The 18,765-nt window shown below is 46.0% G+C and overlaps 1 protein-coding gene across 2 annotated transcripts; it reads left to right on the forward strand.

Annotated features, from left to right (window-relative positions):
* The first annotated feature begins 2,203 nt into the window (after nt 1–2,203).
* Nucleotides 2,204–17,798, forward strand: TXNDC15 (thioredoxin domain containing 15). Of its 2 annotated transcripts, none has more exons than XM_025860884.2 (5): nt 2,204–2,826; nt 10,121–10,602; nt 12,126–12,289; nt 15,444–15,574; nt 17,088–17,798. In XM_025860884.2, exons 1-5 carry the CDS (start codon nt 2,760–2,762, stop codon nt 17,282–17,284), a joined length of 1,041 nt encoding a protein of 346 aa, XP_025716669.1. In that variant the 5' UTR covers nt 2,204–2,759; the 3' UTR covers nt 17,285–17,798. The 2 variants fall into 2 exon arrangements, with proteins under 2 accessions (XP_025716669.1, XP_025716668.1); XM_025860883.2 differs by having other exon boundaries at nt 2,207–2,826; nt 10,115–10,602.
* The last annotated feature ends 967 nt before the right edge of the window (nt 17,799–18,765 follow it).

The following is an 18,765-nucleotide window of genomic DNA, read 5'->3' on the forward strand; positions in this document are numbered from 1 at the left end:
TACTTTGTGGCTCAGAGCTCCAGGGCAAATCTTCCAGCGCAGAAAGGTAAGGCTGTGTAGCCTCAGAAGTTATACAGGATCGCTTCATGCACTATTACATTCTGTTGGTTGCTTGTGAATCACAGGCTCACCCAGATTCAAGGGAAGGGGAATTTGATTCTACCTATTGAAGGGGCAAAATTACTTTGTAGAACAGCATGTGGGAGGAGGGATATTATTGTGGCAGTCTTTGGAAAATATACTTAGCTGCAGTGATCTAAAGGAATGTAAATACTCACTTTTTCATGAGAGAGAGAGACAGAGAGAAACACCATGAAAGAGAAGCTCTCATGATTAATCAGATTAAAAACAAATTAGGCAAACCTATCAAGAGGGACAAACTAAACACCTGGCATGCGGATGTGTAGTTAGGCATAACAGTTCCAATTATTATCAAATTATTATCATTCATACGAATGAACGATCCCAGGCCGAATGGTTTTGGTACACAGAGTTCATTTAAGCCAAAAGAAGATGATATCAACGTTTTTCCCCTCAGAAACGAAAATAGAAGTTTCAAGACAAACCTGAAGGCAATTTTCTTGTTGAAAATAAGTGCAGGTGCCACCTGGTGGTGAGACAGTCAAATGTGCATTCTGTCTGTTGACAGCATTTCCTGAGTTGTCATTTGAGAGTGTATACACAGTATTTAAGGAAAGACAACATTCTAACATCTGCGAGAGTATTTGTCCAAACAAACAGCCAAAGCACAAACACAGGGAGGGAAAGGACTTAATAAAAAGGAAGTAGTAAGAAGGGAATCCACTTCGGAGTGTCTGGACAAATCAAATCACTCTCCTTTTTATAAATCCTAAATCCCCTTAATCCTCTGTCCTGTTGGCTTTTATGCACCTTCAAATTAGGTATGAAGGGTATGGGAGAGAATAAATTAAAGAAGATAAGGTTTGGGGCGCCTGGCTTGCTCAGTTGGTAGAGCATGCTGCTCAATTTCCGGGTGGTGAGTTTTACTTAAAAAAAAAAAAAAAGGAAAAGTTTGCTATTACTGGGTAGGGGGCAAGGGAGGTAGTTCAGCCAAATGATGATTGTAGTGATCCGCTCTAGAAATGTGGGCTGTTTCCTCTATGTTGTTCATTGTCTCCTGGGCCCACGGGCACTTGAGAACTTACCATAGCAAAACCTTGGCGGCTTATTTAGAAGAGAATAATCAATGAGGTCAGATTGATGATACATCTTTCTGGTTTAACAGTCTTTGATGGGCACCAGGGGACTATGGTTACTCCACTAGAATTGTATGATCCAAATAATAATGGCTAACACTCTGATGTGCTTACTGTGCATCATGCACTGTGCTCATCACTTTACATCTCATTTAATTCACATAACTCTGTATAAATTCATCCCGCTTTACAGATGAAGAAACTGAACTTGGGGCGCCTTGGCGGCTCAGTCGGTTAAGAGTCTGCTTTTGGCTCAGGTCATGATCCTGGAGTCCCTGGATCTGGATCGAACCCCGGGGGAGGGCCCCCCTACTCAGCGGGGAGCCTGCTTCTCCCTCTGCCTCACAGCCTGCTCTCCTGCTCTCTCTCAAAAAGAAAAAAAAAGAAACTGAACTTAAGAAAAGTTAACATAATTTGCTGACCAACCATACACTCCTGTAATTGTTGGATTTGGGATTCACCACGTGGCCAAAAAAAGCCTGGGTTCCTCTTCACTTTGCTGTAACTACCAATGGTTTGATGTAAAGATCTTTGAAATCTATTTCTGTGTTTTGAACCTCTTAAAGTTTGACAGCAGCACTGTCTGCACTGAGGTAGCCCGGCCCCCCGCTCGAAACTCGCTTTACTGGTTTTAGGAGGCCATTCCCCCTAACTGCGGACCTGAGAGGCCTTCTTTTCACCTCTGAGCAGTCTCTTAGGTCCCTCCTCCGCCCTCCCCCGCCCCCGCCCAGCTCCGGAATGCTGAGCCCCGCCCTGCCGCACACCTCCCCTCCCCTCCCCATCCAGGACTTCCGGGTTCCAGGTCCTTTCCGAGCTGTTCGCGGGTGGTGCCCCAGCCTCTTCCAGGACCGGGTCTTGGGCGGTGGATCAGGGAGCGGGAGATTGCCCTGCAAATCCACCAACCACCAACCAAAAACTGCCCGCCCTGAGTGCACAGGAGGTAGGGTTAGGGTGACCAGACGAAGCAAATACAATTACAGGACAAAGTTACGTTGGAAAATCCGTCTGTTTCTTGGAGTGGAAAAAAAAACTATTCGTGGTTTCTGTGAAATGCAAATTTAACTGGGCACCCTGTATTTCACCTGGCAACCGTATGCAGGGGAACAGGAGTAAGGCAGGAGATTCGGGGCGCTCGTAAGAGGAGGCTTCCGGGCCGTTTGGGCGCCGGAATGAAGCGCCACACAGGCGCAGTGTGTGCTGCCAGCAGCCAGACCGGCTGGCGCATGGAGGGCCGCTGGCCTCTGTTGGAACTCCGTCAAGGGCTTGGCGTTCAGGAAAGTTCGAGGCGACCCGAGGTGTCTGGCTCTTGGCTCTTAAACGGCCGCGAATCCCAGGGACCGGAAGTCAAAGGCTAGAGGCAGACTGCCCGGTTCCAAGATGGCGCCCGCGGCCGCTGCCAGCTGCCAAGATGGCGGTACGGGATCGCGCCCGCGGCTCCCCTCCCCCCTAGGCCTCCGGGAGGCCGGGAGCGCGACGCGCGTCGCCGTGCGCCGGTTGCCCTGCGGCCTGGGTGGTGGTCCCGGCCGCTTCTAGCCCCGCGCCATGCGGCTCCTCGGCTGGTGGCAGGTCCTGCTGTGGGTGCTGGGGCCTCCCGCCCGCGGCCTGGAGGGTGAGTGCGGGCTAGGACTGGGGTCGTGGCCGGGAGCGGCAGGCGTTGGCAAGTGAAATGACAGGGCGCGGTGGGGGTCCGCTCGGGCGGCGCTCTTTCACCTGCGCGGGGGCCCGCGGCGCGCCCCTCGGCTCTTCCTGGCGCCGGCCGCGCGTCATCCCGACCTCTTTCCGCCTGGGTGGCCCCGAGTGGTGGTCCGCGGTGGCGGGGAGCCCGAGCAGGCCCCCGCAGCAGGCGTCAGTCCGGCGGGAGTGACAGTGTCTTAGCACCTACTAAGGCATACACTTTATTATGAATGATAAAAATCATCACGAATAGCCGACATTTCCGGTGCCCTTACGCGGAGGCAGGAACTGTGCCTTATATCAGTTAGCCTTCGCATCCACCGTAGGAGAGAGGCTGCAAGACTATCTCCATGTTACAGGTGGAGGCGCAGAGCTCAAAGAGCCTGAGTTTGCCCTTCGGGTCATGGCAGAGCCTGTCTTTCTGCATGCAGAGCCCACGCTTTATTTGGCACTTCGATGGGTCACTTTTTAAAGAAGGCCGCTCTTGCTCAGGTTGCCTGCACCAAGGACAGATCAGAAAACTAGAGACTCCCCGGGTAACGCGCTGCTTGCCGTGGCATGCTCTTGGGGCATCCTCAGGCGGGGAGGAAGCCACCCTGGAGGCAGGGCTCGGGCCAGGAGTGGGGCCTTATGCTCAGTGCTGCGTCACCCCACTCCTCACAGTTTGTTAAAGTCTAGACCTTTCGGCCTTGCTTGTCATTCACTACAGTGGCAGGCCGGTCTTTGCATGAGGTGTCCTGGAAGGAGGCAGGGCAGCTGGGTGGCTGAGCAAGAGGAAGAGGGAAGAATAGTAACACAATTATTGTTGATGAAAGGACTGGTTATGTGCCAGGTCCTGTGCTTCGTGCTTTATGAGCATCATCTTGTTTAATCTTCAAATGTTTATGAAGTAGCTGTTGCTCCGGTTCCCGTTTCACAGCTGAGTAAACCGAGACTCAGTGTCAGTAAATGTACTGCCAAGGTCTCCAACAGCCGGAAGTTGAGGAGCCATGATTCAAGCTCATGCTTGCCTACCTCTACTACATTTCTCTGTCACTATGCTTAACCACCAGCATCAGAGAGGGGCCAGCATATGCTGGATAGCTTTTGTTTGTTCCCCAGGTCATTCTCTAGCCTTGTCTACCCTGCGCTGTGCCCCGAGTGGCTGTCCTGTATGGTGTGACAACTGGTGGTCTTGCCTTCTGGCTTCCTGTGGGTTGGAATGAAGGGAGCCTGAGGTCAAGCTGAGAGCCTGACCTCTCAGCTTCCTCCCTTAAGGGGTTATCATGGCTTGGCTTTGTCCTTCCAGTCACAGCTTCTAGAAGGGTGAGCACACTGTTCCAAGGTTCTGTGACTGTTGCTGCTTCTGAACTCTTAAGGTCTTTGAGTGGTAACTGGCTCGCTCTCTGCTGTTACTGGCCCTGAAGTTCCTTACCATTGCTTTTGGTTTCTCTGACATCCAGCACACATGTCGGGGGTCCCTTTACGCATCTCTCCTCCCATTGCCCACATTGAGTGTGCTGTTTCCAGGCAGAATCTTGTTGATTCAGGGCACTGACATCACATTCTAGTCACGTGCCATTGCGTGCAGCTAGTCTGGGCCATTGCACGCAGACCTGAGGATAACACCAGCCATTGGTGGGCCATTGGTCAGCATGGCAAGGCCGTGATGGGGTGAGGACAGAGGGACTTTCACCACCTGGGTAGTTTTTAGGGTGGCTGAAAATCCAAGGCTTTTTGGTCTGTAGTGGACCCCAGTGGCAGATGTGCAACTGGAGGTAGCAGTGCTGTCCAGGTGTCAAGGCACAGGAACCCCCTCCTGGCTTCAGCACCCCCATGCCTGTCTTCATTAGGCAGTCAACTGGCAGATTTTTGCTTAGCACCCATCACATCTCATATGCCCTGCTGGGCACTTGAGGTACAGTGGTGAGCCAGATAGAGAAACAGGTCCCCCCTCCTATCTGCTGGGGAGGACAGGCATTGAATGACTACAAATAAGTAAATTCCAACAGTGGAAAATGCTTCAAGGAGAGTCCCAGGGTATTTACTGGATGCTGTTATGGGAGACCCCTCTGGTCTGAGGGTCAGGCAGGGTGAAGTTCACCTTACAGAGGTGAAGTTTAGGGTAAGATCTGAACGTTGAGTCAGATTAGCCAGCAAGGGAGCCAGGAAGGCTTCCCTGGCAGAGAAACAGCCCTTGGGACAACACTGAGGTAGGTGGAGGAGATCGTGAGGGTTCAGGGACCGAGATGCCTGGGGGAACTCGTTCAGAGTATGGACAGTGGGCGCACCATGTGGGGCCTGGTATCGCTGCCACAGAAGCCATTGTGAAAAACCTGCGGCTGGTAGAGAACCTTCGGAGCAAAACTGGAAGGGTGTGAAGGATCTAACCTAGGCCAGGGTTCCCTGGCAGCGTTCTCCAGATATCTTCCTTGCTGCCAGCGATGCAGTGTTGTCATTTTTGCATGGCTCACACTGTAGTCAGCGTGTTGAGGCTAAGAAGCAGTCTCTTTTAAAAGGCACGTGATGCTGCAAGGGTTCAGCGACTCTCACATGGTGTGGAATACTTCAGTTTCCTCTCTTCCCAGTACTTGAGTGAAAACACTGGTACCTGAGGGCATAAGAATGTTTTGGTTCCTAATGTGTACTGTCTACTTAACTCTTTCACAGGAGGGAAAAATAACCCTCCTGGACTGAAAATACCAGCTCTGTGCTTCACTCAGACTCCCTTTTGATTTTTTGCAGGGGACATCTATCCATTTTTATGAGGGTGATCAGAGAGAGCCAGGTTTTTCATTTCTGCCCTGATTTTTTTTCTCCTGAGGTTCTTGCGGGATCTTGGCATTTTCTATGTACTTGTGAGACCTAAGATGTGGGTTAGATTCCGAGAGAGCAGATGTCTGTGGAGCTGGGGCGTTTGGGAGGAGGGTTGGCCCCCATACCTGGCGTCCTTTGTCCTCCAGACATGTAGCCTCTCTGGCTGTCCTGTCTAACCTCTGTTCTCATGCCCTTCTCACCCACGTCCCCATCAACTTGATATATCCTTAAACTTCTCCTCTGTCCTGAAAGCCGAAACAGAAGCCTCCTTTGGCCCCTTATCACCTACCCTGGCTTTCTTGTCCCCTTCATAGCTACACTTTCAGAAAGATTGTGTTTATTTATCAGTGTACTTACTGTTTCTTGTGCTCTCCGTTCTGTGTTGATCCATATTTCCATCTGGTATCATTTTTCTTTGGCCTGAAGGAGTTCCTTTAAAATTCTTGTTCCGGGTGTTTGTTGGTGATGAATTCTTTTAGCTTTTAATATTTCTGAAAAGGTATTTATTTTCCCTTCTTTTTTTCTTTTTTAAAAAAGATTTTATTTATTTTAGAGGGAGACAGAGAGCATGAGCCATGGGGTAGGGGTAGAGGTAGAGGGAGAAGCCGACTCCCTGCTGAGCAGGGAGTCTGATGTGAGACATGACAGTCCCAGGACACTGAGGTCATAACCTGAGCCGAAGGCAGACGCTTAACCATCTGAGCCACGCAGGCGCCCCTTTCCTTCATTTTTGAAAGATATTTTCCTGGGTATAGAATTTTAGGTTTATAGTTTTTTCCTTTCAGTACTTTAATGTTGCTACTCATCTTGCTTGCATTGTCCCCAACAGGAATCTGCTGTCATCTTTATCTTTCTTCCTTTGTACATAGTATGTCTTTTTTCTCTGGCTGCTTTTAAGATTTTTGTCTTTGTCACTGGTTTTGAGCAATTTGATTATGATAATATCTTGGTGTAGTTCATTGAGCTTGGGGTTTGCTGAACTTCTTAGATCTATGCATTTATGATTTTCATCAAGTTTGTGCAGTTTTTGGTTTTTATTAATTCAAATACTTTTTCTGTCCCCCCCCCCCCCCCCTTTTCTGGGTATTCTCATGATCTGTACGTTAGGCCACTTGAAACTGTCCCATAGCTCACTGATTCTCTTCATTTCTTTGGATTCTTGTTTTCATTGTATGTTTGATTTTGGATAGGTTCTCTTGCTATGCTTTCAAATTCACTAGTCTTTTCTTCTGCAATGCCTAATTTGCTGTTAATCCCACCCAGTGCAGTTTTCATTTCAGACGTTGTAGTTTTCATTGCCAGAGTACAATTTGGATCTTTTAAAAAAATTATATTATAAAAAATTATAATTGACATATAACATTATGTTAGTTTCAGGTGTACAACATGATTTAATCTTTGTGTATAATTGCAAAATGATCACCAGAGTAAGTCTAGTTAACATCTGACACCATGCCTAGTTAAACTTTTTTCTCATGATGAGAACTTTTAAAGTTTACTCTCAGCAACTTTCAAATATGCAAGGCAGTGTTATTAACTAGAGTCACCATGCTGTACCTTACATTCCCATGAATTATTTTGTAACTGGAAATTTGTACTTTCTGACCATTTCACCCATTTCATCCCCTCCCCTCACCATCACCTCTGGCAACCATCAGTCTGTTCTCTGCATCTATGAGCTATTTATTTATTTATTTATTTATTTATTTATTTATTTTTAAAGATTCCACATGTAAGTGAGAGCATATGGTATTGGTCTTTCTGAGATTTATTGCACATAGCGTAATGGTCCATCCACGTTGCAAATAGCAAGCTTTCCTCTTTTTGTGACTGAATAATAATAATATTGTGTGATCCTATGTTCTTTTCCATTCGTCCTTTGGTAGACACTTAGGTTGCTTCCATGGCTTTTGTAAATAAGGCTGCAGTGAACATGGGGTGCATATATTTTTTCAAATTAGTGTTTTTGTTCCACCCAGAAATGGAATTGCTGGATCATCTGGTAATTACAGTTTTAATTTTTTGAGGAACCTCCATACTGTTTTCCACAATAGCTGCAGTAATTTACATTCCTTCCAAGAGTGCACAAGGGTTTCCTTTTCTCTCCACGTCCTCACCAGCACTCGTTATTTCTTGTCTTTTTGATAATAGCTAATCTGACAGGTGTGAGGTGAGATCTGTGTGGTTTTTTTTTTTTTTTAAAGATTTTATTTATTTGACAGAGAGACACAGCGAGAGAGGGAACACAAGCAGGGGGAGTGGGAGAGGGAGAAGCAGGCTTCCCGTGGAGTCGGGAGCCTGACCCCAGGACCCTGGGATCATGACCTGAGTTGAAGGCAGACGGGTAACGACTGAGCCACCCAGGCGCCCCCTGTGTGGTTTTGATTTGCATTTTGGTGCAGGTCTTTTATATCTTATGTCCCTTTATCTGCTTAACTTTCTGAACATATGTAATGGAATTATAATTACTGTTTTAATATCCTTATCTCCTAGTTCTGACATCTGCAAGTTGTGGGTCAGTTTTAATTGGTTAATTACTGTTCTCATTATTGATCATATTTTCCTGCCTTTTTGCATGCCTGGTAACTTTTGATTGGATGCCAGACATAAATTTGACCTTGTTGAGTGCTGGATATTTTAGTATTCCTCTAAATATTCATGAGTTTGTTCTAGGGTACAGTTAGGTTAGCTGAGCAAGGTTTGATCGTGGCTTTTAAGGTTTGCTAGACGGGAGCAGAGCTGTATTTACTGTAGGATTAATTTTGCCCCACTACTTTTGTGTACTCTCCCCGGTGCTCTGTGAATTGTGAGGTTTTCCAGTCTAGCTGGTGGGAATAGGTACTCTTCCCAGCTCTGTGTGAGCCTTGGGTAGTGTTGCCTCTGATCCTTTCGGGCGGTTCCTTGCCTAGCTTTGGGAGCTTACTCACATGTAAATGCTGAGCAGTGTACTCGATGGGGGTTACTCTGCAGGTCTCTGGAGTGCTGTCGCTGCAGCTTTGCCCATCTGTACTATTCTGTCCCACAAACTCTAGCTTTCTTGGTCTCTCTGTACCCTCAGTGCCGTCTCCTCAGCTTGAGGAGTGCTGGCCTCTGCCTGCTTCCTTCCCCCTCCCTGAGCCCCAGGGCGGGCATTCCCTCAGGTGGGAAGCTGGAGCACTTGTAGGGGCTCTCCTGTTTATTTTTCTTCCTGTTTCTCAGGGATCCCTTTGCTTTGTTGCCTGCTAACTAGTCTCCGGAAACTGGTTCACATTTTTGACCTTTTTTGGGTTGTTTCACTAGGGAGGGTAAATCTGGTCCCTCTTAACTCCAGCTTAACCAGAAGCAGAATTCTCAGAGAAGGTTTTTGAATTGCTGAATGAATCTGCACATCTCTGTGGAGATATTCTTTGAGACCTCATACAAACCCAGACCCCTCCCCAATTCAAAAGTCAGTTGGTTTTTCACACTTCGGTGACATGCTGTTGGCATGGCTGGTGGTTTTCCAGCCACGTGGCGAGCTTGTCTGAGTACAGCTGGGCTCATTGGTTCCCCCTGGTCAGTGCCTGGCACTGAGTCTGGCTGCTCTTGTTGAGTTAATGGGAGTTGGAGGGCAGGAGTCAGTGTTACAGAGGTGAGTGGAGATTGCTCCCTGGTTGTGTGAGACTTCCCCAGAGTCTTCCCTTCCCTGAGCATTTTGTCCAAGCACTATCTAGTGGCTCCAGAGTGGGAGGAAGGTCCTCCTTTGCCCCGCTGCTGCCCCAGCCCTGTGGGGTGCACCTCCTGGCACTCTCACGGGCTGCAGGCAGGAGAGGTCACCTCAGGCCAGAGCTGCTCTATGGCTGGGGCAGTGTTCTTAGGCCAGGAGGCACAGCGACCCCCGAGGTATCATGGGGAGGGTAAGGCCCGATCTGAGTAGCAGCCAGAAGACTTCGCTCAGAGACCTGGCTCTGCTGCTTACTAGCTTGTGTGCTGTTGGCCATGACACTGCCTCTCTGTGCCTCAGCTTGGTCCTCCGTTAAGTGGGGATGGTAACCCTTGTCCTGCTGGGCTCACAGGGCTGTTATAATGTGTGCAAGGATGCTTTGCTATAGTAGAATCTTCTACAAAAGCAGCATTATTTTGCTGGATATTCTCATCAAACAAATCAAGTTGTTAAGGTGTTTGTGTTCTGTTTTCCTCATTGGATGTCTCCACTGGAATGTTTTTGCTTATAATCCACACGGCAAGCAGCAGGTATCACATGAAGATACGGATTGGTCCACTTTGTATTTGACATTCTTAATCTGGTACCTCCTGGTGACCTCCTTCATGATCTGGAGAATGGTGGGTGACCCTCTGATAGCTTCATGGGAAGGGTACCTTTTTCCTCTGTAGGGGAACTGTAATTCCTTTTTGGGTTCACGTACTTGGAAGGGACGTAGGAGCGTGAACATGCTGGCATGTTTTAGTTGCAGAGGGGAGCGGTCACTTGCAGTCAGAGGAGCAGCGTGCTCACGCTCTGCAGGTGGGAGCTGTGTCCGCGAGCAAGGAGGAGCCCTCGCGCGGCCCCGCGGGCCACCACAAGCCCACGGGAGAGGCCGGCGCTGTGCTGGGGCTGGACGCCGATGGCGACCACGTGGTGCTGCTGTCCGTGATCCCCGGCGAGACCGAGGACAAGCTGAGCCCCGAGCCTAGCGGCGGCACCTGCGGAGCCCGAGGGGAGGAGGACTCGCGGTGCAGTCTCCGAGAGCACCTCTTCTCTCTGGATGGCGGGGGGGCCAGTTTCCAGGACAGAGAGGACGAGTATTACTCAGAGCCGGAAGTGGCCGAATCCGACCCGGCGCCGCCCGAGGACGCCAATAACACGGAGAGTCTGAAATCCCCCAAGGTGAACTGCGAGGAGAGAAATGTGACGGGACTAGAAAACTTCACTCTGAAAATTTTAAATGTGTCACAGGTAAGAAAGAATGGTTTAGTGCTTTTCTCTGTTTCCGCACATTGATTTCACAATTTAATACTCTGCCAACTTTCAAATGGAGGGTCAGAATCTTTGTCATTTTCTAAGTGCGACAGCATCTAATGGCTGCATCACTGAAAACTGACTTGGCTCTCTAGGATGTTTGGAAGGAGAGGAGGCGATAGAACCAGTGTCGATTATGCTTTTTGGGTGGCTTGAGCCTGGTCACCCTCGGGGTCCTCTCTGCACCAAGCCTCAGGATGAAAATCCCGGGGGACAGGGCCGCCTGGGGGGCTCCGTAGGTTTCGTGGGACTCTTGGTTTCAGCTCAGGTCATGATCTCACGGTCGTGAGATGGAGCCCCACCTCGGGCTCTGCGCTCAGCATGGTGTCTGCCGGAGATTCTCTCCCTCTGCCCCTCCCCCCACTCTCATGCCCTCTGTCTCAAGTAAATAAATAAATCTTAAAAAAAAAAAATCCCAGTGGACAAATAGGCACCTGGCATCAGAATCTTAGCATTTTTCTTCTTCCAAATGAGGTATTTACTACAGAGGCAAGTTAAAAATATCTGAATTACTAAGATTGTGATTTAGCATTGTTTAGAGTGGTGATACCCCTGGGAAGCATTTTATATTAATGAAAAATTTCTTTCCTTCAAAGAGCTTGACTCCAGTGTTTTCTCTGGAGTGAGAGCTGAGACAGTTGCCCCCAACCCAGCCATGCTTTTCCAGTCCATTGGATAAATGATAATTCTGAAGAGAACACTGAGATAATGACTGACTGTTTCTATGAGATTGTTAAGCCAGGTAGCAGGATGAATTCAGGCTGCCTGTGTAATATGAGAAGAAATCCTCGCTCTGCACACCGCGACTCCTTATTTTAAATGAGGGTATGTGGTACGTTGAGCATCCGTAGCCCCTCCATGTTCAGGGGTCAGTGCAGGCCTCACACCCTCCTCTCAGTGCCTGGTGAACACTGTGCCTCAGCTCTGTAGGTCACACACTTGGCCAGGAGAGAGCAGTTTCAGCAGTCTGAGTTAGGGTGGTGGCAGGGATGGTGCACCCTTGACCTGAACTAGCCTTTGGCCGAATACATTGATTCAATCGCTTACAGATTTGGATCTGCTGAGTTGATGATTGGGGCCTGAGATCTCAGTGCTTTAATAGTGCCATTAGAGTGTGTGCAGGCACAGGTCAGAGGTTGGGACGATGGCCTGTGCCTTGTGGGTACTTAGTATTTGAATTAATGCATTACGAAAAATACTAAAATTGCTCTGTAGTACTCTCAAGAAAGTTTATAGGAAAGTTTATGATTTGTTATTTGATAATACTTTTCTGCTGATTCATGCATTCCTATGGTTCAAAACCCAAAAGGTTTCTTAAGGGGATACTCTATAGTCTGTCTCCTGTCTGTGTTCCTGCCTCCTCTTCTTGGAGGCAGCTGTGTTTCCAGTTTCTTGGGCATCCTTCGAGAATGTACATGAACATTTACTGCTGACTTTAACACTTGTTTCTTTTACCACAGGACCTTATGGATTTTCTAAACCCAAATGGTAGTGACTGCACACTAGTCCTGTTTTACACCCCGTGGTGCCGATTTTCTGCCAGTTTGGCTCCTCATTTTAATTCTCTGCCGCGGGCATTTCCAGCTCTCCATTTTTTGGCGCTGGATGCATCTCAGCACAGCAGGTATGTTCCCTGAGTAGAGCTTACGTGTCATCCTTCTGGATGATGCTTGCAGTTATTTGGAGGTTGTCAGTTAAGTTCGAAGCTGAGGGAGGTAGGTATGACCATTGAAGCTGGACTAGCGGGAGGGATAGACAAGGGTAAGTGGTGAAGGTGGTCACACTCCTCAGAGAGCTGAGGCCTCACTTTCTGGAGGCCCCTGGAGAGGAGGGACTGTTCTCTGCAGAGTGGAATTTATCTATCTATCTATCTATCTATCTATCTATCTATCTATCATCTATCTATCTTTATGTTAATTACATCTATTGTTTATTGAGGGCTTACCACCTGCTAGATATTGGGGAAAGCACTTTTCATTTTGTATGTCATTTGTCCTCAGAACAGGTGTAGCGGGTATGTACTATAAGTTTTCCCCCATTTTGCACAGAAATAAGTATCTAGCCCTAGGTTGCATTATATAAACAAATGAGTTGCTATGACTGAGTTAAGAATTTTTTTAAAATTAAAATTCAATTTAGTTAACATATAGTGTATTATTAGTTTCAGGGGTAGAATTTCATGATTCATCAGTTGCATATCACCCAGTGCTCATTCCATCTCGTGCCCCTCCTTAATGTCCATCACCCAGTTAACGCCATCCCCCTACCCTCTGCCCCTCCAGCAACCCTCAGTTTGTTCCCTAGAGTTAAGAGTCTCTTATGGTTTGCCTCCTTCTCTGTTTTTATCTTATTTTGTTTTTCCTTCCCTTCCCCAATGTTCATTTGTTTTATTTCTTAAATTCCACATATGAGTGAAATCATGTGGTATCTGTCTTTTCTCTGGCTGACTTAGCATCCATCTTGCACGTGGCAAGATTTCATTCTTATTGATGGCTGGGTAATATTCTATTGTGTGTGTGTATATATACATCACATCTTTTTTATCCATTGATCTGTTGATGCACATCTGGGTTCTTTCCATATTTTGGCAATTGTGGACATTGCTGCTCTAAACACTGGGGTGCAGGTGCCCCTTCGAATCACTATGTTTGTATCCTTTGGATAAATACCTCGTAGTGCAATTGCTGGATCCTAGGGTAGTTCTATTTCTAGCTTTCTGAGGAACCTCCACACTGTTTTCCATACGGTCTGCACCAGTTTGCAGGGTGGAATTTAAAGGTGGCCCCACCTGATGGCGGGGGGTGGGCAGAGAGGACTCTTCAGGGTCTTGGCCAGCCTGAATTAGCAAAATTAGTGTCACAAGTGGGACCCTCCTGAGACTCACCCATGGTTTAGGTTTCCACCCCTGGCAGCCTGACTCAGCACCCTGTTGTGTGTCTGCTCAGGATTTCTTTCTTTCCCTCCCCCTTTCTTCCTTCCTCTTGTTTACGTTTATTCTTGCATGTGTGTTCCTTAGTGGACAGAGTAAATTAATGGACTAATTTAGGCCCTTAAAATGACATTTACTTTTGTTTTATATTATTCAGTGGGCTCTTGTCTTTTTTAGATGTTGAGTGAGCTACGTTATAAAGAGCTTTGTTCACATGTTCTGTATTTCCCCCAGTGCTGTGACTGTGCCTGGGTTATAAAGCGTGACCCTCCTCCCCTACATCACATGCCCTTTAGCAGGGCACAGGAGGTTGTGTGTGAATCAGTTTCGTGAGTCTGAAGATGGTCAGATTGGTAAAAGTGAAGTCGAGTAAAACTTCTTTGAGTAAAAAATTTTTTTAAAGATGTATTTATTTATTTGAGAGAGAGAGGGAGGGAGGGACCAAGTGAGCAGGGAGAAGGGGAGAGAGAGAGAGGGAGAGAAGCAGACTCCCTGCTGAGCACCAAGCCCAACGTGGGGCTTGATCCCCCCAACCTGAGATTACAACCTGAGCCGAAACCAAGAGTTGAACGCTTAACCCACTGAGCCACCCAGGTGCCCCTCGAGTAAAAATTTTGAGTAAAACTTTGCACGCCACTGATTTCAGTGTGGGTAATGTAACTGCCAGTGTTTACCTAAACTTGTTTAGGGAGAAAGAAATCGCAGCAAATTAGTAATTCTCACAAGGGCTTCAGGGAAGTATCTACATGGCCTGGCCCAAGGGAGCAGACTGATGGGAAGGACAGTCTAGGTTAGTGTCAGACTTTGATTGGGCCTTCCCCTGCCCGCAAGCCGGCAGGGCTGGCTCCCAGCACCAGCTTAGTACTCTGGGTTTGGGCTTCCATTCCCTGCAGGCTTTTATCATCTGCTTTGGTCAGTCTTCTCCATGCATCCTTCTCAGCGCCTGCTATGGTGCCTTAATTGTGGAGAGTGGAGGGTACTTGTTCTTGTTATGTGGCCTGCGACATGTGTTTGCCTCATATGTTCATATTTAAGTGACAGCATATTCACAAAAGACAAAAATCCTGATTATCCAATATTATCATTTTACTCACAGGGGAAACTGAGGCGTAAAGAAGTTAAATAGTCCACCCGAAGCTCACACAGCTGGTTCAGTGACAGACCTGAGGCTTGAACCTGCCTGTTTTGACTCCAGAGCTTATAGCACAACTCTGTATTATGTAAAGGTGAACCAGTCCCTCTCAGATCGTGTTACATCCTGCCCCAGTTGTGAACTTCCTGGTGTGTCTGCTAGACCGTACATCCTGACTTGCCGACTTACCAGACTAATTGCTTAACCGAAGTTGAACCTTGTATGAGGGATGGAGATGGGCATTCTGGAGAGTTTGAAATTTCTTCTGTCAAGTAAATTGACACAGTGTGTTTTGTCCATGAATTAGAATTTTCTGGTCTGATCTCTTCTGGCAGTTTGCAACTTAAATAGTGGAATAACTAGGGGGCACCTGGCTGGCTCAGTCGGTAGAGCATGCGACCCTTGATCTTGCGGTGGTGAGTTCCGGCCCCACACTGGGGGTAGAGTTTACTTAAAAAAAAAAAAAGTGGAATAACTGTGTCAGGGTAGTTCCTTGTTGTAATAGAAAGCAACTCAGCAGAACAGGAATGCCCCCAATCTCAACCCATAAGGAAAAAGGTCAGAGGTAGCTATAAGCCTATAGTTTGAATATTAGAAACCTCTGTAGTCACAGGAAAATGATGCTTTCTCATTTATTGCCATCCATTCTGACATGGTAACTGTGTGAGGAAACCCACTGTTAGTTCAGGTTGTCTGACTGACTGCTTTCTGTCACAGCCTTTCTACCAGGTTCGGCACTGTAGCTGTTCCTAACATCTTACTATTTCAAGGAGCTAAACCAATGGCTAGATTTAATCATACAGACCGAACACTGGAAACACTGAAAGTCTTCATTTTTAACCAGACAGGTATGTAGAAATCATATGCTGTAGAAAGGATTTTATTGCTGGAGGTATATGCCTTCTGTGGGTTTCTGTCTGCTCTCCTTAAGTGAAGGAGTCAAGACTGGCTTTCAGATGTTAACCCTCTTTTCTAGTGAACTACTGTGGTTCTGTTAAAAGTCTCTCAATCAGTGGCAAGTTTAACATGAATAGGTAATTTTAATGATTATCGCTACCTTTAAAAAAACCAGCTTTATTATTCTATAATTCACATACCATACACCTGTACATAACTTTTTACATACATTTTTCACTAAAGTGTAATAGTTACACAAATGTGTGCATTATATTGGTGTTCTGGGTGATTAATTTTCACAAAATGAATGCCTTGGGTAACCAGGACTCCGACCCAGAGAGAATGTTACCGGCCCATCCCCTCAGCACTGCTGCTCCTGCCCGCAACGGGTAACCACCACCTTCACTCCTAACACCATGGACTAGTGTTACCTGTTTTTGAACTTTATATTAATGGAGACATACATAATGGATTCCCCTGTATCTGGCTTATTTCAGTCACCATTATGTTTGTGGGATTCACCTGTGTTGGTGCATATGGTTGTATTTTCTTCCTTTTTGTTGCTGCGTGGTGTTTCATTTATTCATTCGTATGCAGATGCTATTTTAATTCCTTAATATTTGCCAAAACATGGGGCCTTATTTTTTATTCTGTAAAGGTTTGAACACTGAATATTGAAAAAATTTTCCTCTTTGGAAAAGTTTGCTCCACAAAAGCTTTAATGCCTTAATTATGAGCACCCCACTTCTTCCTGAAGTATATTCACTGGAAATAAAAAATAAGCGATAACATACCTTCCATATATATTAAGTTGCATCTAATTACTTCTATCTCACAGTAAAGAACAAAGAGCTGAGTTACCTCATAGGAGTGAAAGGGTTGCTACCAGATAGTTAGCTATTCAAGTCTTACAGTACCAGACCCCTGATTGTCAATCAGGTTGATATGGAGAGAGGGAGCTGTTTTGCTCAACACTCTAAGAAAACCTAGAACCCAAAAGAAATTGAGGAGTCACAGCATCTTTGGTAATCTCTGATCTCAGTGGTGGTTAGTTATAACAATTTTTTCAGTAAATTATTTAAAAGATTTTGAATTTAGCATTCCTTCACCTGTGAAAACATTCTGTAGACTCCTGAGAGTAGCTTTACCAGTTACTTGTTGAATTTTGGTCTCAAAGAGAACAAAAGACAACTCTTAACCATGCCTGAAGACCCTTCTGAGGAATTCACAGAAATTCTAGTGTTTAGGCTCTGAACAGCTGAATGGGTCCCTGTTCCTTTGATGTGGTGGGAGAAAGGCAAGTTACAAATTACACTAACAGGCAAGTGAAACCCATCCCAGATATACTAGTGTGGTGTTTATTTTAAGACTGCATATCTTTTTGCATACCATGCAGAATACTTCAGAAAGATCTTTAGCGGGTGTGTTTTCTATCTGATTTGAAACAGCTGATTTCTCTTTCAGGTATAGAAGCCAAGAAAAATGTGGTGGTAACTCAAGCTGACCAAATAGGCCCTCTTCCCAGCACTCTGATAAAAAGTGTGGACTGGCTGCTTGTATTTTCCTTATTCTTTTTGATTAGTTTTATTATGTATGCTACCATTCGAACTGAGAGCATTCGGTGGCTAATTCCAGGACAAGAGCAGGAACATGCGGAATAGTGATGGACTGAAAGGAGAAGTCGGAACGAGGAATTTCAGAAATTAATGCTGCACTTCCTTACATTTTCTCCAGTGAAGTGTAGACTTACAGCTTCAGTCAGATTAAAAGAATCATGCATTTGTTGAATTGTTGAATGTGTTAAAAAATTATAAATTGGTGTTTTAATTAGTACCGCAAAAAGCAAATGCAAAAATATTCAATAGAACTCACCATTCTTGTTTTTACTAATCTAGTATTTTAAGGGAGTGATCCAGTTTCAAATGGGAGCGTGGTTCTGGTGGAATAGTGGATAGAGTGACAGTTGGCTTCACAGAAGGAAGAAGTAGGACTTTTCACATTATGGTTTAGAAAAGTTTTGATTCCTTATATATGTTTAAGAAGGTTGGTTTCTGTTCATTTGCAGTTTTTCTCTCAGAGCCTGTAAGTAGGAAAGTGTTCTGTTGTGGAAGGAGGACTAGAATTGACAAGTGTGACCTTCTGAGTAACTGATGGGAGAATAAAAGAGTCAAGTACTTTGGTGTTTGTGATCTTTAATTTCACCGGAGGAATTTGAAGTGGTTTAAGTCATTTCTGGGTAGGGCAGATGTTAGGAGAAATTAAATATTATCATCAAACTAGAGCTTATTTATTATCAGTTCTAGGCTAAAGCATAACTCAAATTTTAGTCACCGTTACCTTACCAGCATGCACTGATTCAACCTTAAAATGTTCTAAGCACTGTGCTAGTTTCAGTGCGAGCCAAAAGAAATATGTAACACTGTTCTTGCCCACAAGTTGATTCTAGTCTAGTTTAGGACACAGGTAGAGAAGACACAACATGTAATTTATACCAACTTTTTTTTTTTTAAGATTTTATTTATTTATTTGACAGAGACATGGCGAGAGAGGGAACACAGCAAGGGGAGTGGGAGAGGGAGAAGCAGGCTCCCCACTGAGCAGGGAGCCCGATGCGGGGCTCGATCCCAGGACCCTGGGACCATGACCTGAGCCGAAGGTAGACGCTTAACGACTGAGCCACCCAGGCGCCCCTTTATACCAACTTTTTAAAAAGCTGTTTCTAAAAGATCCCTTAAACTCAGATATAAGACATCTGACCACATAATGAGAAGTAACCTTTATATAAAGTGATTGTTTCCAGTATTTCAGATAGAGTAGTTCATTTCATAATGCACCTTAAATTCTACGGAAATAGAACCTTAGTTGAGTCACTCTCTCAGAATGTTATGTTGGGCAGGAGTTTACCACTTTATGTTGTGGATAAGTCTGGCTGGGGTGGTCACTGACAGGAAGGGATGGTGGTTCAGAATGGGACTATTACTATTTTCACTTTACAAATGAGCAAACAGGCATGGAGAGAGCTTAAGTAACTTGCCCAGGTTACACACAAGAGTACGCTGGTGAAGCTGGGATTTGAACCTTTACATATATGTGTTTGTGTACTTAAAATTAGAAGAAAAACTTACAGTGAGTCCCTCTTTTA

Source organism: Callorhinus ursinus, unplaced genomic scaffold (genome assembly GCF_003265705.2).
Source record: "Callorhinus ursinus isolate GAN/ISIS: 27379988/994484 unplaced genomic scaffold, GSC_fseal_2.0 scaffold30, whole genome shotgun sequence".
Classification (NCBI taxonomy): Eukaryota; Metazoa; Chordata; class Mammalia; order Carnivora; family Otariidae; genus Callorhinus; species Callorhinus ursinus.